Source organism: Elephas maximus, chromosome 9 (genome assembly GCF_024166365.1).
Source record: "Elephas maximus indicus isolate mEleMax1 chromosome 9, mEleMax1 primary haplotype, whole genome shotgun sequence".
Taxonomy (NCBI): Eukaryota; Metazoa; Chordata; class Mammalia; order Proboscidea; family Elephantidae; genus Elephas; species Elephas maximus.
In genome coordinates this window covers 117,070,292-117,096,657 of record NC_064827.1, presented here as the reverse complement: position 1 = coordinate 117,096,657, position 26,366 = coordinate 117,070,292, and the positions used below count along the sequence as shown (strand labels likewise).

The window sequence follows — 26,366 nt, the reverse complement described above, 5'->3', positions numbered from 1 at the left end:
TGACCTTTTGCTTAGCAGCCATAGCACTTAATGACTACGCCACCAGGGTTTCCATAAAATAAGAATGTGAAAAAAATTCTGCTCCAATAGTCCTTAAAAGATTATTTTAAGAATTTGTTTAATTCTACCTCCCAGGTCTTTAAGAGCTTGCGGGGCGGCGGGGGTGGGGGGGGGGTGGGGGTGGTGGAACGGGACAACATTTAGCCCAAGAAATTAGAGGAATTTTAACTCATCTGTTCCTCAATTCTCTTTTTCTGAATTAGCCATCTATCTTATGTTGCTGTGAAGTAAAAAGAAAATGCTTTATTAAGGAAATTTACTTTTATAATAAATGATTTACATTCATTATCTAAAAAGTTAAGAAAAGAGCTTAAAGAGGGAGTGGGATTTGAAAACAGATACCTGAATGTAATATTTCCAGGAGAAATCAAATGGGACAAGATTAAAAGCAACCCTTTGGGGGCCCAGAGAAAGAGACCCTAAACCTCCAACTAAACTCTTCAAGAATACAGAAGCAAAGGGGTTCTCATGTCTGCTTATCGTTCAGTGCAAAGGTCAAATGTAACCTACATATTTAGAATAATTGTGCAGAGTATTTTGGAGATCTCTTTGCCTTAGCTGACCTCAAGTAGCTTCTCTGATTTTAGCAAATGAAACTTTATAAAATTTCAAGGTATCTTACTATAGCTACAATTATTCAAGCCAGTACTTCCAGCAAAAGTAACAACAAAAAAATCCTGTTGGAAAACCAAGATGTACAGTATGTTCAATGTACATATAAAGAAAGGGAAAAAGATCACAAGTAAACACGGGCAACTGCTAAGAAGGAAAGGGGAAAGTTTACCAGAACAACCAAGAACTGAAGAAAACATTATATCTAAGTTTTTTGCTGTCCTGTTATAAAACTGTAACAATGCAAATTAACTTGCAAGATGCTACAGACTTTTTGTTAAAATATTGTAGTTTTAGTGAAAGTACACATAGAAACAGTTTCCCCTTTAACAATTTCTACACATAGTGTTCAGTGCCATTTTAGCAGGTGGTATCTCATTGTAGTTTTGATTTGCATCTCTCAACTCGACAGCAGTGGGTTTTTTAATGGCTAATGACAGTGAATGCCTTTTCATGTGTTTGTTGCCCGATTCAATGCCCTCTTTGGTAAACTGTCTATTCATATCCTTTGCCCATTTTTTGACTGGATTATTTGTCCTTTTGTTGTTAAGCTGTAGAAATATCTCTATATGTTAGATAGTAGACCCTTATCGATTAGTGTTCTGAAGATTGTTTCTCAGACTGTAGGCTGTCTCTTTATTCTTTTGATAAAGTCTTTTGATAAGTGTATTTAATTTTTATGAAGTCCCAGTTATCTAATTTGTCTTCTGCTGTTCCTGCATTGGTAGTTGTATTTGATAATCTATCATTTAAAAAAATGAGGTTCCATACTTTTGCCCCTATGTTTTCTTCCAAGAACTTTATTCCCTTAGCTTTAACATTTAGGTCCTTGATCCCACTTTGAGTTAGTGTTTGTGTATTGTGTGAGGTATGTATCCTGTGTCATTTTTCTGCATGTGGATACCCAAATTTGCCAGCACCATTTTGTTGAAGAGACCGTTTCCTCTCCACTGTACGGACTTTGACCTCTTGTGGAAAATCAGGTATCCACAGATGGATGGATTTTTTCTGGATTTTCAATTTTACTCCCTTGGTCTGGGCGTCCATTGTTTAACCAGTACCAGGCTGTTTTGATTTCTGTAGCTATAGAATATGTTTTGAAATCAGGAAGTGTGAGGCTTCCTACTTTGTTCTTCAAGATTCCTTTTGGGGCCTTTCTCTATTCCATAAAGTTGGTGGTTAGTTTTTTCCATTTCAGTAAGGAATGCTGGTAGGATTTTGATAGGGGTTGTACTGTATCTATGGATTCCTTTGGAGTACTGACATTCTCACAATATTATGTCTTCCAATCTATGAGCACGGAATGTCCTTCCATTTATATAGGTCTTAGTCTCTTGCAGCAGTGTTTTATAGTTTTCATTGTATAAGTCCTTTACATCCTTGGTTAGGATTACTCCTAGGTATTTTACTTTCTCAGGTTCTATTGTAAAATGGTATTGTTTTCTTGATTTCCTTTTCAGATTTATCTTTGTTGGTGTAAAGAAACTCAATGAATTTTTGTGTTGACTTCAGACCTTACAATATCAATGAATTCATCTATTAGTTCCAGTAGCTTTCCTGTGGAATCTTTGGGGTTTTCTATGTACTGGATATGTCATCTGCAAATAGAGATAGTTTTACTTCTTTCTTTTCAACATTCTTTATTTCTTTTTCCTGCCTTACTGCTCTGGCTAGGACTTCTAGTACAATATTGAATAGAAGTTGATAGTGGGCATCCTTGTCTCGTTCCTAGTCTCAGGGTGAAGGCTCTCAGTCTTTCTCCACCGAGTATAATGCTGGCAGTTGGTTTTTCATATATACCCTTCATCATGTTAAGGAATTTTCCTTCCATATTTATATTGCTGAGAGCTCTTACCAGGACTGGGTGTTGGATTTTATCAAATTGCTTTTGTGCATCTATTGAGATGATCATGTGGTTTTTTACCTTTCTGGTCTATCACACAGACTGATTTTCTAATGTTGCATCATCCTCGAATAACTGGAATAAATCCCATTTGGTCATCGTATGTAATTCTTTCACTAGAATTTTGTTGAGCATTTTTGCATCTATATTCATGAGAGATATTGGTCTGTAATTTTCTTTTCTGATATCTTTGGTATCAGGGTAATGCTGGCCTCACAGGATGCATTAGGAAGTACTCTTTCTTCTTCTATGTTTGAAAGAGTCTGAGTAGGGTTGATATCAATTCTTCTCTGAATGTTTGGTAAAATTCCCCAGCAAAGCCATCTGGTCCAGGGCTTTTCTTGTTGGGAAGTTTTGATGACTGATTCAGTATTTTCTCTTGTTATGGGTCTGTACAGTGCAGCAGATTGCTTCATATGGTCCTTTTAGCCACAGTCTTTGTAAACCCCGTACAATGATTGGGTGGGACTATGCAAATAAGGTACTTGAGGCCCACCAAGGGGATTGGACAGCTTGCTGATAACACAAATAAGGTACTGGAACCCTCCAAGGGTAGAGTCATGCAAATAAGGTGTATAGAACCCTAACGAGGGAATTGGTCAGTTTAATCCTGCTACGCTTAAAAGAGAGCCAATCCCAGACAGTGGGAGACCTCACTACCACCAAGAACAAAAGCCATGAGTGGAGTGCATCCTTTGGACCTGGGGTCCCTATACTGAGAACGTCCTAGACCCAGGAGACAGAGAGAGCTATAAGATCAGAGATGGTGCAAGACGGTGACAAACAGCAGCAGGAGAACCAGGAGGCCAGCACGAGATGACATGGAGGGCTCTCCAGCCCACAGAGCAAGGTGGTTACAGTAGGATTGCTGACCCATAGAGCGAAAGAGCTGAGTGCCTTTGGGCAGGAGACTTCCTGATAGACTGGGGTGCCTCTGAACACTTATCAGGGAGCTAAACAGCTTTGAAGCACTTGTCCAAGCAGGACAGAGGCCAGCCCAAGGGGCTCAGGGGCCAAGGAGAGGCCTGCCTGCAGGTATGGCTGAGGAGCTGTTCTGACTGAAGGACTGTATCCTGAGTCATTTCTGATCCTGAATTATAACTGTTACTTCCCTAACAAACCCCATAATCATGAGTATGGTCTGTGAGAAATCTGTGGCCATCGCAATGAATTATAGAATCCAGCAGAGAAGTAGAGTGTGCTGTGGAAGGAACAGCTAGTGTCAGAATTGGTAGAAAGGTTGGAGAGAGGAGGCATGTTTGACCTCCGCCACATACCAATCAGCCTTGGGCTGATGCTGATGGTGATTCTCTCCTCTATCTCATGAAATCAGAGGAGATCATATGACCCTGACACCATTTTTACAATCTGTTTAGATTTTCTACCTCTATTTGCGTTAGGTTAGGTAGGTTATGTGTTTCTAGGAATTTGTTCATTTCACCTAAGTTTTCAAGTTTGTTGGAGTACAGTTTTTTCATAGTCTGTTATGACCTTTTTATCTTAGTTGGATCGGTTGTAATGTCTCCCATTTCATTTTTTATTTTGGCTATTTGCATCTTCTCACTTTTTTCATGTCAGTCTAGCCTGTGGTTTGTCTATTTTATTGATTCAAAGAACCAACTTCCTGTCTTGTTAATCCTTTTTTTCTGTTTTTCTACTCTTAATTTCATTCATTTCTGCTCTGATCTTTATTATTTCTTTCTTCTGGTACCTTTGATCTTCTTTTGCTCTTCCTTTTCTATTTCCTCAAGTTGTACAGTTAAACTATTTGGGATTTTTCTTCTTTTTAATGTAGGCATTTATTGCTATGAGTTTCCCTCTGAACACTGCTTTTACTGCATACCAAAAATTTGTATATTGTTTTCATTTTTATTTGATTCTAAATATTTTTTTAATTTCACTTTTGATTTCTTCTATAGGCTTTTTTTTTTTTTTAAGTTGTGTGTTATTTAATTTACAGGTATTTTTTCTTATTTTTCCTGTTACTGATTTCTAGCTTCTTTCCTCTATGGTCAGATAACATTCTTTGTATAATTGCAATCTTATAAAATTTTTTGAGATTTCCTTCTGGAGAATGAAATCTCAAAAAATTTTATAAGATTGCCAATTGGTTAACAGTGTTATTCAAATCATGTTTTTCTTTCCAGTTATTTGATCCATCATTAAAAGCGGTGTATTAAAGTCTCCTACAATTACTGCGGATCTATTTCTCTAATTCTGTCAGAATTTGCTTTATAAATTTTGGGGCTCTGTTAGGTGCATAGATATCTATATAACTGTTAAATTTTCTTGGTGAACTGACCCTTTTACCATTATATAGTGTCCTCTTTGTCTCTTATAGTGGATTCTGACTTAAAGTCTACTTTGTCAGGTATTACTACTACCATGCCATCTCTCTTTTGGTTACTGTTTGCTTGGAATTTTTTTTCCAACCTTTCACTTTTAATCAATTTATGTCTTTGTGTCTAAGGTGTGTTTTTTGTAGACAATATATGGATGGGTCATGTTTCCTTATCCGTTCTGTCACTCTCTGTCTCTTGACTGGAGCGTTTAATGAACTTACGTTCACTGTAATTATCAACAGAGAATTTACTTCAGCCATTGTATTATATTTTTTGGGGGAGATTAGTGGTTTCTTTGTTCTTCTTTACTTTCAGTGCTGAGTTCTGTTTAAATATAGATTGTATTTTCCTTTTAATTATTGTTTTTGTGATTGCTGAGTATTTTTGTTCCCCTTCTTTACTTTGGTGAGCAGTTTTATTTACTTTCTTTGTGGCTACCATGAAGATTACACTTAACATTTAAAACAACCTGTTACATCTTGAAACCGCCTTAACTTCCTCATCATACCAAAATTTTACATCTATACTAATCATCCCCCGTTTTATTTTGATGTTGACATCAATTCTAATTTTGTGTCTCGGTTTTCCTGCAATGTAAGTTTAAATTTATTTTATTGTTGTATGTATTCGGGGGTTGTTAAGCATCATTACTTTTCTTTCTGAAGGACTGCTTTCAGTATTTCTTGTAAAGCCGGCCTGGTAGTAACAAATTCTGTTTATTTTTGTTTATCTGGGAATGTTTTAATTTCACTCTTGTTCTTGAATAATTTTGCTGGATATGTTATTTCTGGCTGACAATTCTTTTCTTTCAGCACCTTACACATGTCGTCTCACTGCCTTCTTACTTGCATAGTTTCTGAAGAGAAGTTGGCACTTAACCTTACTGGGGTCTCCTTGTATGCAATAATTTGCTTTCCTTGTGCTGCTCTTAAAATTTTCTCCTTGTCCTCAGTTCTTGAGAGTTTGATTATGAGGTTCTTTTAGGATTCGTCCTGTATGGAGCTTGTTGCAGTTTCTGAATGGGAAAATTCCTGTCTTTCATGTTGTTTGGGAAGTTTTCTGAGATTATGTGATGATTCTTTTTGAGCCTACCTCTCTGTCATCTTGGTCTGGAAACTCCATTAAGCATAAATTACTCCTTTTAACGGACTCCCACATACCCCTTAGGGTTAATTTTTCTTCATTCTTATTTGTTTGCTTTTCAAACTGAGCAATCTCAGAGATCCTCTCTTCGAGTTGACTGGTCCTGTCTTATGTCATTTTAATTCTACTTCTGTGCCCTTCCATGGTGTTCATTTGTTACTTTATTTTTAAAAAAAAGTTCCAGTATTTCTAATAGTTTTTTCTTTTAAGATGTCTAATTTTCCATTGACTTTTTTTTTTTGATCTTGTATTGTTTTCCTGATTTCCTTTAGCTCTTTGACCGTGTCTTGCTTTATCTCTTTAAGCATTTTTTAGGACTAATACTTTGAAATACCTGTTGAGCAATTCTGTTTGTTTTTTCTTCAGGGATTATTTCTGACCCCTTGCTTTTTTTGTTTGTGTGTGCCATCCTTTTCTGTTTCTTCATGTGTCTTACAACTGTCTGTTGCCCATAAGACATTAAGATTCATTTACTTATTTAAAATTTTTAGAAGTTCAGGAACTTAGCTTCTTCCCCTTCTCTTTAGAATGCTCTTTTTGCTTATTACTATTACCAGGGTCCAAAGGGTCTCCTGTTCTAGTCCATAACTGTCCCACAGCATGCTCAGGTATTTTGGCAGGTGTTATTTCAAGCTCACTTCTCTGTGGCTGGGTGCTTCCAGCATTGGGGCAGAGTGTGTGTGATTTGGTATTGGGCTTGGGTGGGAGTGTCTGCAGTGCTGGGCTAGGATGAGGCATGGCAGCTACACTGGTCTGGGGCAGGCCACTTACTAAGGCACCGGTCGGTGGTATGGCTAGGTGTTGTATTGGACCAGGGGTGGGTTCTGTAGGCAGTGTGCAGGACCAGGGTCAAGGATGCTGGCTCTGCTTAGGTCAGAGGTGGTGCCTCAGGTACTGCGCCAGTCTGTATGGGACTCTGGGCATGACGCCAGTCCCAAGGTAGCACCACAGCTGTTATGCTGGCCCTGATCGGGTGCTTCAGGTTTCTGGGTGTGACGTGTGCTCCTGTGGGGTCAGGTTTGGGTGAGCATGTCCACAGCGTCTGGGCAGTTGGTCTTGGAGTGCTGGGTTGGATGGGCACATGTATAACATTAGGTTGGGAGGGTGTAGAGGGTTCAGCCAAGCTGGACACGAGCTGCCTGGGCAGTGTTCTTGCCACGGGAGTCCAGACAGAATTCCCACCTCAGGCTAGTCTGTTGCTGGTGGGGAGCTCGGCCTATGGGTGGCTCCCACCATAGATGGCTGGGGTAGCCTCTGATGGATGGCTGGGGAGCCATCTCCAGCAGAAGGGCTTCCTGGGTGATGTGTGTTCAAGAGGCTAATTCCTGATGATTACGCTTTGTTGTACTTCCCCCACCACCCCAGCCAGGGAAGCACAAACTCGTGCCACACTGCTGCACTTTCTCTTCCCGTCCCCCATGGTACTTGTTCCAGCCTTCCTGTTCCTGGTCTGGGATTTCCTATAGCTCAGTCCCTACTACTCTCCTCAGGCAGCACTCCCCGAGGATTCCTGGGATTTCACTCTACGCTACACCTGAGCCCCGCTCTCTCCCAAGTTGGCCCGGTCCTGGTGTGTGCCCTGCCTACCCTGTCACTCTGTTCCGGAGCCAATTTCTTAATTTCCTTGTCTCGGTCTGTTTTCTCTGCGTTGATCCCTCTGTTCGCTCTCTGCTCACAGGTTCCTCTCCTCTCTACCACAAGAGGGCAGCGATAAGCAGGGCTTCTGAGTCAGGTGTGTACAACTGGCCAAACTGCTTTCCCACTGCATATATTCTACCTTCCTCTTGATTCTGCCTTCTTTTTGGTTTTTCAACTTTTTAGCTGTTGTCTGAGGCTCTGAGATCTTTGGTTGTATCACTTCTTAGTTGTCTACTTCTGACATTGCTGCAGGGGGGCATGATTATGCAACCAGCTATGCTGTCATCTTGCCTCCTTTTGTCAGTCTGTTTTAACCTTCAACCACGATTTTAGGATAAGGATGACTCTGCAACCAATAAGGTAGTTTACAGAGAATCTGACACACAACTGTGTGTTCATTATGCTGTCTCTAGTGGCCCATTTAGACAGTTGAAAGATCAAACCCAATTTAAATTTAAAACACATTCACTTCAAAAGAAACAAAACAACGCATATGATATGCTACCATTTTATAAAAATAGCAAGCAAATACATATAGGGAAGTGGTATGCATATGCCAAAAAAGATCTCTGGAAGAATTAACAAGAAACTAATGATAGTAACTGTCTTTTCTGGGAGGTGAGATGGGGAATGGAAAGAGGATAGGAACAGCAGTTAGAAGACTTTTCTCTCTACCTCTATATACATTTTGAAGTTTACATCATGAACTGATTACCCAGTTGAAAAAGTTAATAAAAAAATAAAAACATTATAATCCAAAGACCCCATGTTTGAAAGCAATTAACATCCTATTATGCATATTAAATTTCAAGTGATTCAAATGGAAACTCAACTAGGATATTTTAACATTTCCACAGCTTTGGGAAAACTGGTCTTGCAGATTTGAAACTTTTTCCCCCCATGATCTGATTAAACAATAATCTCTATCTGTCTTCCCAGATTAACTCACAAGCTGGTACCAAGGTCACATATACAAATAAAACTCTCTAGAAAGAGAACCTTTTCAGAAAGCAGTTTCTTTACCAGGCAAGTAGGTCACAGAAAGATAGCCTTGTTGATCAGATTGCAACAAACCAAACCCACCGCCGTCAAGTTGATTCCAACCCATAGCGACTTGACAAGGACAGAGTAGAACTGCCCCATAGGGTTTCCAAGGCTTTGGTCTTTAGGGAAGAAGACTGCCACATCTTTCTCCTGCAAAGTGGCTGGTGGATTTGATCCACTGACCTTTTGGTTAGCAGCTGAGTGCTGTAACTACTGTGCCATGAGGGCTCTGGGTTACAACCAACCCTATTTAAAAAAAAAAAAAGAGAATTTGACCTGAGCACTTCTAAGTCTTTGATCTTGCCACCAAGACTGGAACTAAGGAGGGATACTTGGTTTCTAGGTTCAGTGTTGAAATTAATGAGCTGTGTGACTGTAAGTCACTTAACTTCTCTGGGCTTCCTGTATAGTTGGGATGTTGGAACATAAAATCTTTACGATTCTTTCCAGCTGTAGGAGTCTCGGGCATTAACTCTTCTCATCTGTTTCCAATACAAATAATTTAACCACCAAACAAGTAAAGAAATAAAAAAAGGTGCTCCCTTACATAAAAGTGTCATAGCTGTTAAAACAAAAAACCTAAAAGACCCAGAAATAAAAATGAAAATAGAAGATATAAGATACTTCCCTTTCTCTACTTTCTCTACACCCCTACATTTTTTAAAGCAGAATGTTATTTCCAGTAATATATTCACTTGAACAATTGTTTAATGACATTTTCAGAATAATAATAAACACTTAACAAATATAACCATAAAATGCCAAGGTCTTCTTTGTTGACTCTGAGTTAAGAGTTCACATTATTTGATATCACACACTCTAAAAATATTTAATTAGCCTGTCCCTGGGTCATACATACACAAGAAAGTCAATGATCCTTCAACTCCGTTTCCAAAAATAAAAAAAGCTATTAACTTATCCCCCTCCAAATGTGTCCTTGCTTTTCTAACCGGCACACGGCTGCCCAGTTATTTCCCACCCTCCTTTGTGGCTCAGCACAGCTGGGATTATGTCCCCACCAATAGAGTGGGAGCGGGAGAAATGTACGACGTCATCTTACCTGCCTAAGAGGATACTGCAACCCTGCATTTTTGTTCCTCCACACTTACCACCTGGCTTTGCCCATGCAAAGTATCCCTGGGATACTCAAACAATGTGGGAGAACTAGGTCACTGGAAGATTATGAAAAGCAGAGCCACCCACACCTGGACCCTTCACCTGAGAACTGTCAGGCATGACAGGAACAAATCTTCTCACTCCACTGTCTCTTGGGCATCTGCAACAGCAGCTCAGCTTCTGCCCTAATACAGCACAACCCGAGGTGTGTCTACAGTTCCCCTCTCCACAAGTTACATTCAACCCCACACCAACATATCCCCTAACAATGGTTTCAAACCACAAAATAATCTAAAAAGTTAGAAACGAATAGCACGCACCAGCTTAACAGCACAACTAATTAAAGATATTTTTTCCAAGGTGTTCTTAAATAGTAAAGTTAAATCTTAACTCTCCAAAGTAGTAGTATGAAAAATACAAGAGAAACTTACCAAATGTGCCATAAAATCCTCTAGGTCCACAAGCCCCCACGCCATACTTTTTTAGAGATGCTAAAGCTGCTGCCTTTATACAATTAAAAAAACTATACTTTAATAGTTTATCTTTAAGAGTACAAAACTGACATTTTCTATTCTTTAACCCACATAGCTTCTTTCTTTCTTAAAACTACAACAATTCTAACAGGATTTAAAGAAAAACAGATGTAAAGATTTAGATATACAACTTAAAATACGGGAAAGCTGTATAAGCTCGATTCTCAAAACCTGGTTAACCCAATGCCTTTGTGCTTTTTTTGCACTGTGGGCTTTATAGAGAAGTGTTCAATAGCTCACAATCACAGTAAGAAGTGGGGCAATCTCCTATGCATTTCTCAGACTTTTAACTGGTCTGGCTTGTGTTCCCTGGCTCTCACCAAACACTACGCTGCACTAGAAGCTCCCGCCTCCCCCTGCCCAAATCCAGATTACGATTCTGTACAGCAAACATGTATACAGGCCTTTCTGACATTCTGCCAATTCTCTCTTATTTTATATCCAGTTTAAGTTGGTAATGTTATCTGTCCATTTCAGCATTATGTGCTACTCACCTTTATCCTAGGGTTATCTAACAATCCAAGAAAATTAAATGAGGCAAAGTTTATACATTCTTTTCCATTCACCACAATGTTGTGGCTTGGAGGGCTAGGGATAAAAAGACAACAGTGGTATGGTTCAACACACATTCTTACTATATGGGACACACACATATCATATATTACACTACCCTGGTTTCAGGAATGATCTAGAAGTGATGCCACTCTACCCTATTTGCATAGTGATCTCTCTCTTTTATTTTGTGGTTTTAAAAAGTAAAATTAGAAAAGAGTGTATTAAAAATCAGTTACCCATCTATTAATTCTATTCTTAATAGGCAATCCTGTCCCATTTAAATAAAAAAGAAAAATGAGCTAGAATTCCAGTGGGTATGTAGCAAATACTTGCTTTGGTTTTAAAACTTGCTTGAGAAAACAGTAGCTAAATAAAGTACCTCAGAAAAAATCTGGAATAAGATACTCAGGAAGGAAAGATAAAAAGATTAAGACCCAAAGCGTAAATAGGGAGAACAAAACAAGATCTTACATAGCTCAGTGGTTTTATAATTTAAAAAAAAAAAAAATTTTTTTTTGTTTTTGTTTTTATAGGAAACCACTGGAAGAGTAAGTGGGATATGATCCCAATTTCTAAAGTTAATGCCAGAATGCTCTTTAACAGTGACTCTCCACCTAGAAGCCATTATCAACTACCTGTCACTCAAGGAGATAAACTAAGAGATTGATTACTCTTAACAAATCCCCACTGAAAGGTATAATAGAGAATATAGTTTAGAAAAAAAGGAATTTTAACTCCAAAGTTGTCATCTGGATAAACAAAAAACCAAACCCGTTGCTGTCAAGTTGATTCCAACTCAAAGTGACCCTACAGGACAGAGAACTGCCCCTTAGGGTTTCCAAGGAGCACCTGGTGGATTCAAACTGTCAACCTTTTGGTTAGCAGCTGTAACTCCCAAGCACTAAACCACCAGGGTTGGATAAATACCCAAAGGTCAGCAAAGAAACTGTTAGATATGTGAAAGTAAGGAAGTGGTGATTCTCAAAAACAACGATCCTAAGGGATGTAAAACATGCAGGACCTAAATACCATACAACATCATCATAAAGGACGGCAGAGGTGTGAGGGTGAGAAATGAGTGGAGTAGAACTACACCTACTTCTCACCAACAATCTCATTATTCAACATTTTGTATTTATGACAACAGTTAAAAATCTACCATGAGACTATTTCACGCATTAACGACATACGTCTGGCAGTAAAGAACGCCAAGGTATGAGGTGAGAGTAATGCTGGCCGTGATGGTTAAGGTATGTGTCAACTTGGCTAAGCCATGATTCTTAGTGGGCTGGCAGTTATGTGGTGACGTAATTTGGCAGTTATGTAATGATGTAGTCATCTTCCATTTTGTGACTGATATGGTCATCCCTCATTTTCACATAATGCCAATTTTCACGTAATGACCTTGTCTTGGGAACCTAACCACGTTGTTAAGTGAGGTGTGGGAGTAGTCTAGTAAGCCTATATTGCTCAATAAGGAGAGAGAGATTAAATTTTGACTGAAAATACATTAAACATTAAGGGAGAGGGAAGAATGATGTAAACAATTAAGAAAAACGAAGACCAAGTTACACAGAAAGCAAGAAAAAGAAATGAAAAAAGTAAAACCATAGTTTTTAGAAAAGAAAATAAGATTATAGAAATACTATCTATAACACATCTTCCCCTAACTATAATCCCTCAGATAACACAGAATTGTTGTTAGTTGCTGCTGAGTCGATTCTAACTGATTTTGACCCCACGTCATTCCTTGAAGTTGTCAAGGATTTCAATCTTGTCAGATCAACAATCGATGCCCATGGAAGTAGCAGTTCAAGAAATCAAACCATGTATTGCATTGGTTAAATCTGCTGCAAAAGGCTTCTTTAAAGTTCTAAAAAGCAAAGAAATCATTTTGATGACTAAGATGTACCTGACCGAAGCCATGGTCTTTTCAATTGCCTCATGTACCTGTGAAAGCTGGACAATGAAAAAGAAAGACAAAAAAATAATTGATGCATTTGAACTACAGTGTTGAAGAATAGTGAATACGCTAAGGACTGCCAGAAAAATGAACAAATGTGTCTTGGAAGAAATATAGCCTAAACGCTCCTTAGAAGAATGACGAGACTTTCTCACACATACTTTGGACATGCTGTCAGGATGGATGAGTCAGTCCATGGAGAAGGACATCGTGCTTGTTAAAGTACAGGGTCAGCGAAAAAGAGGAAGACCCTCAATGAGACAGATTGACACGGTGGCTGCAACAATGGGCTGAAGCATAACAACGATTGTGAAGATGGCGCAGGACCAGCCAGTGTTTTGTTCTGTTGTACACAGGGTCGCTAAGAGTTGGAACTGACTTGACAGCACCTAACAATAACAGTAACATCCTGAACAACAATAAATAAATAAAATTATATGTAACAAAGAAAAACGTACAAGAAAGGAAATGTAATCACACAGCATTGGCTGACTTCATGAATAATATTAATGTTGGCACAAACAAGTAAACATTAAATAATGTATATTTAAGGCACATTATGTTAGAACTGAACTCTCTTGGGAAGAAGCGAGGAACAAGGTCCTTGCATGTAGCTAAGCAGCCAGTTACCCGGGCGTCCTGCTGAGGGTGCAGAGGGAACTACACCACAGCTCAAGTGCCTTATCAGGTTGTCGCTTTTTCTGGAGGAAGGCACCTTTTCCAAATTCACTCAAAGGCACCATAGAGGCTACTGGGGACTGGACAAACCAAGTATTAGTGTGTTTTTAGACACCCAGCCCTTGACTCCTACAATTCATGGATAAAAAAAAAAAACTCAAGAAATAAGAGCATAAGCAAGTTCCTTAAAAAAAGTAAATACCAGAAAAAAGCTACAGAAATAATAGAAAGCAATTATTTCTAGAGAGTGGGGTGATGAGGAATGGCAAGGTGGATTGCAGTTTTCTGTCATAAAAATTTCAAGTTATGCACATTCGTAAGTATTTAAAAGGATCTATCAGTGTACTTTAGTCCAGTAACTGAGCAGAGGAGAAATGCTGTATGATCATCTCAGTAGAGGCAAAAACAGCATTTGATAAAATATCCTAACTTATAAAACAAACAAAAAAGATCCCTTAGCGAAGTAGGAAGAGAAAGGAATACCCATAACTGAGTAATGGCTCTCTCTTAAAAACCATCAGAGACAGGACTAGGAGGCCATTATTGCCCCTCCTGTTCAACACTGTACGGGAGTCACTGTATGCAGTGCAGTAAGACGAGGAAAAGGAATAAAAAAATTCCTCATAACAGAGACAAAAACTGTGAGGTACCTAGAAATGGATCTATTGAAAGATACACAGTCACTGTCAAGTTCCTGGCGGCAATATTGCGCTTCAATTACATGACATCACCACAGGAGGTAACTGGATGAAGGGTAGACGGGATTGCTCTGCATTATTCTTATGACTGCATGTGAATGTACAAATATTCCAAAATAAAGTAAAAAAAACCAAGATATGTGAAACTTTTATGGAGAATATTATACAGTTTTACAGTACTCAAGTATATGAGTGATATACTATGTGTGTGAGTGGTGAGTATCAGCAAGACACCAATTCTCTCAAATTAACCCATACACTCATTGCCTTTCTAATTAAAAAGCCAAATCCATTTTTCTGGGTCAAATTTGATCAGCTAAACCTAAACTCATAGTGAAGAATAAAGAATGGCCTAGACAATTTTGAACCACAGACAGTAGGAGCAATCATTCTAGTCAAGGATTTTTATAGAACTACAGTGTTTACATGAATAATGTTCTGGCACAGGGAAGGACAAACACACCAAGAGAGAAGAAATAAAAACCAAAACAGACCCTTGATAACAGAGCCTGGTATACAATAGAAGGGAATTTTCTAATCAGCAGGTAAAGAATGGGCTGTCCATGCATTCCCCAGAGACACGTGGGGGATGATTCTCAGCCCCTTGCCTTGTCAGAGCGTGACCCCCTGCTGCTACCTGATACCAGTACCTACACCAATCACCCCTGCCTCTCTAAGACTGTAGGACAGAGCCTGTACCACACACTTGATGATCAGCTACCTGGAAACCTGAGCTGAATTCATACAAGAAAACTGAATGGACTCCTAGACTGATATACCTGATAACACCTCTAGCCAGCTGGGGACAAGATGTCAGAGCTTCAAAGGCGAAAATAATCAAGCCAGCTCACTCAAGCAACCCATCTGGGTATATCAAAACAAAACAAAGCAAGAAGCTATGACACAGTAAGCAAGCATAAACTAATACAATACTCATAGAAGGTTCGGAGACAACAGTCAATCTCAAGTCACATAAAGAAACAAGCCATGATCACCTCAACAGGCTCTCAAAACAAAGAATCCAGGGATCTTCTAGATGAAAGTGCATTCCTGGAATTGCCAAAGCCAGAATACAAAAGATTAATATACAGAACCCTTTAAGACATCAGAAAGGAAATGAAGCAAAACACAGAACAAGCCAAGGAACACAGATAAAGCAACTGAAGAAATTAGAAACATTATTCAGGAACACAATGCAAAATTTAATAAGTTGGAAAAATCCATAGACAGACAGCAATCAAATTCGGAAGATGAACAATAAAATTACAGAAGTAGACAACTCAATAGAAAGTCAGAGGACAAGAACTGAGCAAGTGGAAGGCAGAATTTCTGAACTTGAAGATAAAGCATTTGGCACCAATATATTTGAAAAAAAATCAGATAAAAGAATTTAAAAAAATGAAGAAATCTTAAGGATCATCTGGGATTCTATCAAGAGAAATAACGTACGAGTGATTGGAGTACTAGAATGGGGAGGGATAACAGAAAATACAGAGAGAACTGCTGAAGATTTCTTGGCAGAAAACTCACCTGATATCATGAAAAATGAGAAGATATCTATCCAAGATGCTAATGAGGTACATTTTAAAAGAAAGTCACCAAGACATATTATAATCACACTTGCCAAAACAAAAGATAGAGAATTTTAAGAGCACCTAGGGATAAATAAAAAGTCACCTACAAAGGAGAGTCAATAAGAATAAACTTGGACTACTCAACAGAAATCATGCAGGTAAGAAGGCATGATTTCTGTTCAATGGGATGACTTATATAAAAAACTGAAGGAAAAAAACTGCCAGCCAAGAATCATATATCCAGCAAAACTGTCTCTCAAATATGAAGGTAAAATTAGGACATTTTCAGATAAACAGAAGTTTAGGGAATTCGTAAAAACCAAACCAAAATTACAAGAAATACTGAAGGGAATTCTTTGGTTAGAAAATCAATAATATCATGTATCAACCCAAGACTACAACACTGGGAAGAGCAATCAGGAGTCAACCCGGACAGGGAAATCACAAAAATAAATCAAGACAAAAAAATACTCAAAACAAGTAAACAGCAATGTTATCATGTAAAAGAAAACAACATTAAAACAATAAAGAGGGACTAAAAAATAGAAGTAACAGATCTTCCATATGGAGAGGAAGACAAGGCGATACAAAGAAATAAAAGTTAGGTTCAAATTTAGAAAAATAAATAAATAAATAAATAATAAGGTAATGACAAAGTAGACAAACTCTCCTACACATCAAAATAAAATACAAGAAAAAATAGAGACAGCAGAAACAAAATAAAGAACAAGTATGAAGAAAGGACAACATATATAATCTACTCAGCACATAAGTGGGGTAAAGGAATTGGTCAACACACAAAAAAAAAAAACATCAAAATGATGGCACTAAATTCATACCTAGCCATAAATATGCTGAATGTAAACGGACTAAATGCATCAATAAAGAGAGGGGCAGAATGGATTAAAAAACAAGATCTGTCTATATGCTGCCTACAAGAGACACACTTTAGACTTAGAGACACAAACAAACTAAAACTCAAAGGATGGAAAAAAATATATCAAGCAAAAAAAAATCAAAAAACAGCAGAAGTGGCAATATTAATTTCTGACAAAACAGACTTTAAAGTTAAATCCATCATAAAGGATACGGAAGGACACTATATAATGATCAAAGGAACAAAATACCAAGACGATATTAGCATATTAAATACTTATGTACCCAATGACAGGGCTGCAAGATACATAAAACAAACTCTATTAGCATTGAAAAGTGAGATAGTCAGCTCCACAATTACAGTAGGAGACTTTAATGTACCACTTTCGGTGAAGGACAGGACATCCAGAAAGAAGCTCGATAAAGACATGGAAGATCTAAATGCCACAATCAACCAACTTGATCTCACAGACACATACAGAACGGTCCACTGAACAGCAGCCAAGTATACTTTCTTTTCTAGTGCACATGGAACATTCTCTAAAATAGACCATGTATTAGGTCATAAAGCAAGCCTTAGCAGAATCCAAAACACTGAAATATTACAAAGCATGTTTTCTGACCATAAGGCCATAAAAGTGGAAATCAGTAACAGAAAAAGCTGGGAAAAAAAATCAAACACTTGGAAACTGAACAATACCCTACTCAAAAAACGACTGGGTTACAGAAGACATTAAGGATGGAATAAACAAATTCACAGAAACCAATGAGAATGAAAACTCTTCCTGTCAGAACCTTTGGGACACAGTGAAAACAGTGCTTAGAGATCAATTTATATCAATAAATGTACGTATACAAAAAGGGCAAAAATAAAATAATTATCCCTACAACTTGAACAAATATAAAGAGAGCAACAAAAGAAACCCTCAGGCACCAAGGAAAACAAACAATAATAATTGCAGCAGAACTAAATGAAACAGGAAACATAAAAGCAACTGAAAGAATCAACAAGACCAAAAGCTGGTTCTTTGAAAAAATCAACAAAATTGATAAACCGTTGGCCAAACTGACAAAAGAAAAACAAAAGAGGAAGTAAATAACCCAAATAAGAAATGAGATGGGTGATATTACAACATACCCAACTGAAATTAAAAGAATCATATCAGATTACTATGAAACATTGTACTCTAACAAATTTGAAAACCTATAAAAACAGATGAATTCCTAGAAACACATTACCTACCTAAACTAACACAAACAGAGGTAGAACAACTAAATATACCCATAACAAAAGAAGAGATTGAAAAGGTAATCGAAAAACTACCAACAAAAAAAAGCGCTGGTCTGGACAGCTTCAGTGCAGAGTTCTACCGAACTTTCAGAGAAATACCTACTACTAAAGGTATTTCAGAGCATAGAAAAGGACGGAATACTACCGAACTCATTCTATGAAGCCAGCATATCCCTGATACCAAAACCAGGCAAAGACACCACACACACACACAAAATTACAGACCTATAACCGTCATGAACTTAGATGCAAAAATCCTCAACAAAATTCTAGCCAATAGAAATCAAAAAAATAATTCACCATAACCAAGTGGGATTCATACTAGGTATGTAAAGATGGTTCAATAGTAGAAATAATCAATGTAATCCATCATATAAATAAAACAAAAGACAGGAATCACATGATCTTATCAACTGATGCAGAAAAGACATTTGACAAAGCTCATTCATGATAAAAACTCTCATCGAAATAGGAATAGAAGGAAAATTCCACAACATAATGAAGAGTATTTATACAAAGCCAATAGCCAACATCATCCTAAATGGAGAGAGCCTGAAAGCATTCCCATTGAGATCTGGAACCAGACAAGGATGCCCTTTATCACCACTTACTCAACATTGTGCTGGAGGTCCTAGCCAGAGCAATTAGGCTAGATAAAGAAATAAAGGGCATCCAGATTGGCAAGGAAGAAGTAAAAGTATCTCTATTTGTGGATGACATGACCTTATACACAGAAAACCCTAAGAAATCCTCCAGAAAACTACTGAAACTAATAGAAGAGTTCAGCAGAGTATCGGGACACAAGATAAAGACACAAAAATCAGTTGGATTCCTCTATACCAACAAAAAGAACATCCAAGAGGAAATCACCAAATCAATACCATTTACAGTAGCCCCCAAGAAAATCAAATACTTAGGAATAAATCTTACCAGAGATGTAAAAGACCTATACAAAGAAAACCACAAAATTCTTCTGCAAGAAACCAAGAGACCTACATAAGTGGAAAAACATACCTTGCTCATGGATAGAAAGACTTAACACTATAAAAATATCTACTGTACAAAAAGCGATCTGTAGATTTAATGCGATTCCAATCCAAATTCCAATGACATTTTTTAATGAGATGGAGAAACAAATCACAACTTCATATGGAAGGGAAAGAGGCCTCAGATAAGTAAGGCATTACTGAAAAAGAAGAACAAAGTGGGAGGCCTCACTCTACCTGATTTTAGAACCTATTATGCCGCCATAGTAGTCAAAACAGCCTGGTACTGGTACAACAACAGATACATAGGCCAATGGAACAGAATTGAGATTCCAGACATAAATCCATCCAGATATGGGCAGCTGATATTTGACAAAGGCCCAAAATCAGTTAAATGGGGAAAAGACCGTCTTTTTAACAAATGGTGCTGACCTAACTGGATATCCATCTGTAAAAAAAGGAAACAAGACCATACCTCACACCATGCACAAAAATGGGCTCAAAATGGATCAGAGACCTAAACATAAAATCTAAAACTATAAAGATCATGGAAGAAAAAAATAAGGACGTTAGGAGCCCTAATACACGGCATAAACAGTATATAAAACATTACAAACAATGCAGAAAAAAAACCAGATAACTCGGAGCTCCTAAAAATCAAACACCTACACTCATCCAAAGATTCACTAAAAGAGTAAAAAAGATTACCTACAGACTGGGAGAAAGCTTTTAGCTATGACATTTCCGACCAGCGCCTGATCTCTAAAATCTACATGATACTGCAAAAAAACAAATAACCCAATTAAAAAATGGGCAAAAGATATGAACAGACACTTCGCTAAAGAAGACATTCAGGTAGCTAACAGATACATGAGGAAATGCTCACGATCATTAGGCATCAGAGAAATGCAAATCAAAACTACAATGAGATTCCACCTCATTCCAACGAGGCTGGCCTTAATCCAAAAACGATAACTGTTGGAGAGGTTGTGGACAGACTGGAACACTTGCACACTGCTGGTGAGAATGTAAAGTAGTACAACCATTTTGGAAATCGATTTGACGCTTCCTTAAAAAGCTAGAAAGAGAACTACCATACGATCCAGCAATCTCACTCCTTGGAATATATCCTAGAGAAATAAGAGCCTTTACACCAACAGATATATGCACACCCATGTTCACTGCAGCACTGTTTACAATAGCAAAAAGCTGGAAGGAACCAAGATGCCCATCAACAGATGAATGGATAAATTATGGTACATTCACACAATGGAATATTTCACATCGATAAAGAACAGTGATGAATCTCTGAAACACTTCATAACATGGAGGAAACTGGAAGGCACTATGCTGAATGAAATTAGTTGCAAAAGGACAAATATTGTATAAGACCAATATTATAAGAACTCGAGAAAGTTTAATGGTTATGAGAGGGGGGAGGGAAGGACAGTGGGAGAGGGGTATTCACTAATTAGTAGGTAAGAGCTGCTTTAGATGACGAGAAAGACAACACACAATTCAGGCAAGGTCAGCATAATTGGACTAAACCAAAAGCGAAGAAGTTTCCTGAACAAACTGAATGCTTCAAAGGCCAACGTAGCAGGGGTGGGGTTTTGCGGACCATGGTTTCAGAGGACATCTAAGTCAACTGCCATAATAAAATCTATTAAGAAAACATTCTGCATCCCACTTTGGATGTGGTGTCTGGGGTCTTAAACACTAACAAGTGGCCATCTAAGATGCATCAATTGGTCTCAACTCACCTGGACCAATGGAGAATGAAGAACACCAATGACACAAGGTAATTACGAGCCTAAGAGACAGAAATGCCCACATAAACCAGAGACTACCTCAGCCTGAGCCCAGAAGAACTAGATGGTGCCCAGCTACAACTGATGAGTGCCCTGACAGGGAACACAACAGAGAACCCCTGAGGGAGCAGGAGAGTAATGGGCTGCAGACCCCAAATTCTCGTAAAAAGACCAGACTTAATGGTCTGACTGAGACTAGAAGGACCCTGGTGTTCATGGCCCCAGACCTTCTGTTGGCCCAGGACAGGAACCATTCCTAAAGCCAACTTTTCAGACAGAGATTGGAGTGGAGAGTGGGATGGAAAGGGAAGCTGGTAAGGCGTGAGCTTCTTGGATTAGGTGGACACTTGAGACTATGTTGGCTTCTCCTACCTGGAGAGGAGAGGGTAGAAGCAGTTAGAAACTGGCAAAATGGACAGGAAAAGAGAGAGTGAAGGGAGGAAGCGGGCTGTCTCATTGGAGGGAGAGCAACTAGGTGTATGTAGCAAGGTGTATATAATTTTTTTGTGAGAGAAACTGACTTGATTAGTAAACTTTCACTTAAAGCACAATTAAAAAAAAAAAAAAAAAAAGAATGGGCTGTCCAACTAATAATGCTAGCACAGCTGACCACCACAGGAAAACAGGACCTTTGGGACAGGGAAGGATTTAAGAATGGTATCTAACTCAGTTAACATATAAAACTTTTATAAGACTAAAGGCATCTGTAGAAGCTTCTCTTAGATCAGATCAGAAGTAGCAGATGGATACACTTAGAATATCCTGCACCACAGTAGTAACGATATAGTAATGATTTTAGAGGCTACAGGTATAGATGCTTAAAAGTTTAAATAAAAGCAAAGGGAAAACATCCACCAAGTTCAAGACAGTGGTTACCTTGTGTGAGAGGCAAGAGGAAGAGTTCCTTTAGCTATATTTGTGATGTAGTTCTTTTTAAAAATACATTCGATGTTAATATAGCAAAATGCTAATGCCTATTAATTCTGTTTGGCGGGCATGTGATATTTTCTATATACTTAAAATACATCTTAGTTTAAACAGTAACACATCCGGTAAAATGAAGATAATCGATAGAACTGAAAGCCAAAGTAGATCAGACATTGGGAATAGGAGGAAGGCAGCATAAGTGAGTTAAAAGTTCCAAAATTCATACGGTAGGGTTCAATGGGTGTTACCTATAGTAGACCATTCAAGAAACAAGAGTCTAAGCACATTATTAATATCCAGCTTTATGAGGGTAACCTATGACAAACCTAAAATCAGGAACAAATAAGGTGCGAAAAAAAGCTGTTGCTTTTCATTTTAAGTGTTTCCGACCATTTGAAATATTACTACACACATGCATTAATTAGTGAAAAAACAGCCTTTTATTGGCTAAAAAAAAAATTCCCAAATTGTGGACTTTAAAAAATGTCCATTCCCTTAAAGGAAATTTAATATTTGGAACTAAAGCAGTTAAGTTTCTGACCTGCAGACATTTCTAGATGTTTTATTTCAATTAAAAAGAAATACTGTACGAACCACTATATACTTTGGCAAATATACCTACAGAAAAGCAAATACAAGTCCTTTGAGCATCGAAATTGATTTACCCTGAAACAATGTTGTAGTTCAGAGCAGGATGGTCTTTGGAGATAGGAGGAACAAGAGGTTCTGGTTGCCACTCTTCAATCAACTCTTCCCTTTCCTATGGGAGAAAAGAATTACAATGCAGCACAGAGCCAGCCCTCTGCATCCATCCAGCAGGGTAGAAGAGGAGTTACAATGTAGCACAGAGCCAGCCCTCTGCATTGGATCCAGCAGGGTAGAAGAGGAGTTACAATGTAGCACAGAGCCAACCCTCTGCATCCATCCAGCAGGGTAGAAGAGGAGTTACAATGTAGCACAGAGCCAGCCCTCTACATCAGATCCGGCAGGGTAGAAGAGGAGTTACAATGTAGCACAGAGCCAGCCCTCTACATCAGATCCGGCAGGGTAGAAGAGGAGTTACAATGTAGCACAGAGCCAGCCCTCTACATCAGATCCGGCAGGGTAGAAGAGGAGTTACAATGTAGCACAGAGTCAGCCCTCTGCATCCTATCCAACAGGGTAGAAGGAGTTACAATGTAGCAGAGCCAGCCCTCTGCAGACTATCCAGCAGGGTAGAAAAGGAGTTACAATGTAGCACAGATCCAGCAGGGTAGAAAAGGAGTTACAATGTAGCACAGAGCCACCCCTCTGCATCAGATCCAGCAGGGTAGAAGAGGAGTTACAATGTAGCACAGAGCGAGCACTCTGCATCCACTCCAGCAGATATCTCAACTGACTACAGTAATGGAGACATAACGAATATGCGTTAGAAATGCTCTGTCTAGCTGTCGTGGCTAGAAAGGAAACAGAATCAATATTGAGTTTTATGAATGAACACCCTCACCTCTTTCTTATAACATGCTAAAGAGTTATTTTCCATGTAGAGTTTTGTGGGTAACTTGAAAGTTGGAGAAAATTTTATTATTTTTATGTTCAGGAGTTTTCAGTGTGGGAAGCAGGACATGTAACTGCTACTGATAGTAAGAAAAGAGAAAATCCGAAACACAAAGGTAAGAAGCCTGGCTTCAGGTCAGTGAGCTCAGCCTCTATTCCCAGCTACTACAGATACATCACAGCCTAAGTTCTTACAGCAGTGACTGTTAGGTGAAGGGCTAGGCCAGATCACAAAGCCCCGTTTCTATAAGCCATCTTCAGGGATTTGGAAGTAGCTGAAATATGGAAAAAGGCTCTTTTATAATAATTATTGCAATGGGATTTAGTTGTTTTGAAATTTATCATGAAACATCCACCATTTTATACTCTTTACCTTTACGCATTACACGTATCTTGACTATTTTTTTCTTATGCTTTCTTGAACAAATCAGAGAAAAACCTTTGAAAATGTCCTCTGAATATATAGAGTAAGATGAAGCAACTAAATTAACTTGACAGCCACAGCAACTTTTACCTTATAGATATGATTGCTCCTTAGAGTTCTAGTTCAATATTTCTGTGAAATGCTTAAGTGCAATTTTTCTCCTGATGGGTTCCTCCAGGGCAGGACCAAGAATGTAATCACCTGCCACTCAGGCACTCAAAAATATCTGTTGAATAAATCAACCAATACATTTTTCCATCTGCTTCTACCAATAACTCCATGAAGAAAACCAGGAGCCCACAGAAGGCCAGGAAAACAATGAGGCACATCAATACTGGCTACTATGAAGACAGCTGTTAAAATCAATTCAAAACCCCCTGACATTCAAGGGACTCTAGAGGCCTATAAAATTCAGAAGGGCATTTCTTCTATGCTGCTACAAAGATAAGCTTTAAAAACAATAAGTTTTTTTTTTCTTCTGCAGCTTTTAGGGTAAGGGGTCAGTGATTACTCAGTCCTGCTCTGTGTTTTGCTTTCAGAGATTATTCTAAAATTATGTTTAGATATCATCCCTTTAAAATGTGCCTAGGTGTGGAATGATAAGTTTAAACTCAAACTGAGCATATTAGGAATGATCAACCCCTTAAAAAGCTGGGCTAGGACTCTGTTTTATGACTACATAATCACTTACGAGTTCCTAAATGTGAAGAAAGAAAAGTAGAGACAGGATTTCTGGCATGGACGGCCCAACCCTACTGCCATGCTACTGAGAGTGTTCCATGGCATGTTCATCCCACAAGGTGTTCATCATCATAGAAAAAAAAGAGAAGAATTTATGGACAAGTTTAGGGCATTCCTCCAGGCAGAGACTCAAATGTCCATGAAGTATTAAACGCTACAAGAAAATCGTACAATAAGAAATCTGTTTCACTCTATTTTACCCAGATTTCCAAAATTTATTTGCCCCAAGAACCATTTTGCTGTATAATTACTACTAACATAGACCCCAAGGGGACACTGCCCTACTGTTTAATGATTAATATAATGATCAGGACAGCAGTGGCCGCACTCAGTGAAGCCCTGGAACCAAGGACCTATAGTAATTATGTCCCATTTGCACTATCTCCTGTGAATACTCCAGGAGGTAAAGAAAACCCAGTGCTCCACCTCTGTGCCACACTCAGTGCTGCCTTGTGTTCCAAAAAACATCTCTTGCAGTCCCTTCCTCCCTAAGGATTCTGTCGCAATGCTATGGGGGCTGGAAAACGAAACAATCCAAGCCAGAGACACCACACTGTAGTCAAACTGCTCCTTCCTCCCTGTACCTGGGGCAGTTGCTGGACAGGGCTAAGCGTTTCTAACCTAGTGAGCTGACAGGCTTCTTTCCCAGAAGGCTTCTCACCCCCTCACACTAACAGATCCCAGGCAGGTGGCTCCACAGACTCCTCCAGCCACTTCTGCTTCCTAACAGAACACATTGACACTCAATTTGGGGGTTGGGGAAGGATTCTTTCAAACCCCGAACCTCCTTTATGAAGTCCATGGGGAAAATTTTCCCTCAGGCATAAGCAACAGCTGTGCTTTCCCCAAGCAACTCAAATAATCTCACATACTGGCATTCTAAATCCAGGAGTTGTTCAGGCTGTTTACCCCTAGCAAAGGACCACAGGATCATAATATGGCTTTCACGTAGGTAGGTATTTACTTTATCCCTGGCTTCACTTTGTTTTGCCTACCCTCATACTTCATTCCCCTTAATTTCCTCACATTATAAAAAAACATTTTAAGGTATATAATTGAGCCACCACAAGTCCTTTTTTGGAAAGACATAGCAACTGTAATCATACATCAAATAAAAGAGAAACTTGATTTCTTACCTTGACTGTAAGATCCGATCGTTCTTGTAACTTGTAAGTTTTAGAGAAAAGAAGTCTAATTATCCAGAGTATTAGAATTCCTTCCAAAATAAGATGATAAGCAGGAGCCTAAAAGTGAGTCGAAAACAAAACAAGAAATGCAACAAACACTTCCAAAACCTGCACATAAACTCAGTGCACCTGCACATACTCCCTCCTGCGCCTTTTGACCTCTTAATTCTCACAATTTACTCTCAAAGTTCCTTTCATTTCTACTCATTCCTTTCCCCATTTCTAATGGTAGATGATTTCTCCTGTGTAAGAAAAGCCTCCAACACTGCAGTTTAAAAACCTTTCAGGAATTAAAAAAAAAAAATTTTTTTTAACGAAATCTGACACAAAATCCCAGCATCTAAAACAAAAGCAACTACCAGATCTTTCCAGTAATTTAAATTTTTACTGGTGGGAAATGACTGTAACAAAATGTTTCACTGCTTAATAAGCCTTCTACCATCCAATTTACTCTTAGATGAGTTAAGAGAGTTATTTGGAAACCAGTTTCTATAATTCTTAAATAATTTTAGGCATTTTACTATACTTTCTGTATCCTTAGTAAGCAAGCTTCTTTAAATCCCTCTTGGAACATGTCAGAGAAAAAAAGACTTTAAAGGAATAGCAGACCTCTTACCTACCGTGTTTTCTAAAAGTATGTAGTGTTTTCTATGACAATAGGCGTAATATCCATCTCAGGTCTTATTTTCAAGTGGAAGTTTCCAAGCTGAAAGCCATGCTGATTTTTA

At 38.5% G+C, this 26,366-nt stretch overlaps 1 protein-coding gene across 2 annotated transcripts in view; it reads right to left on the bottom strand.

Moving 5' to 3' along the window:
* The window catches only part of SPTLC1 (serine palmitoyltransferase long chain base subunit 1), a 73,285-nt gene that overhangs the window by 44,446 nt on the left and 2,473 nt on the right, over positions 1–26,366 (bottom strand). Inside the window, exons 2-5 of one of the 2 annotated variants that reach the window (XM_049895415.1) lie at positions 25,588–25,695; positions 22,416–22,510; positions 10,886–10,979; positions 10,290–10,362 (exon numbers count right to left, since the gene is read on the bottom strand). In XM_049895415.1, the coding sequence (XP_049751372.1) occupies positions 10,290–10,362; positions 10,886–10,979; positions 22,416–22,510; positions 25,588–25,695 (370 nt within the window). Of the gene's footprint in view, positions 1–10,289; positions 10,363–10,885; positions 10,980–22,415; positions 22,511–25,587; positions 25,696–26,366 lie in introns of those variants that run through there. The other variant, XM_049895416.1, reaches the window with a different exon arrangement.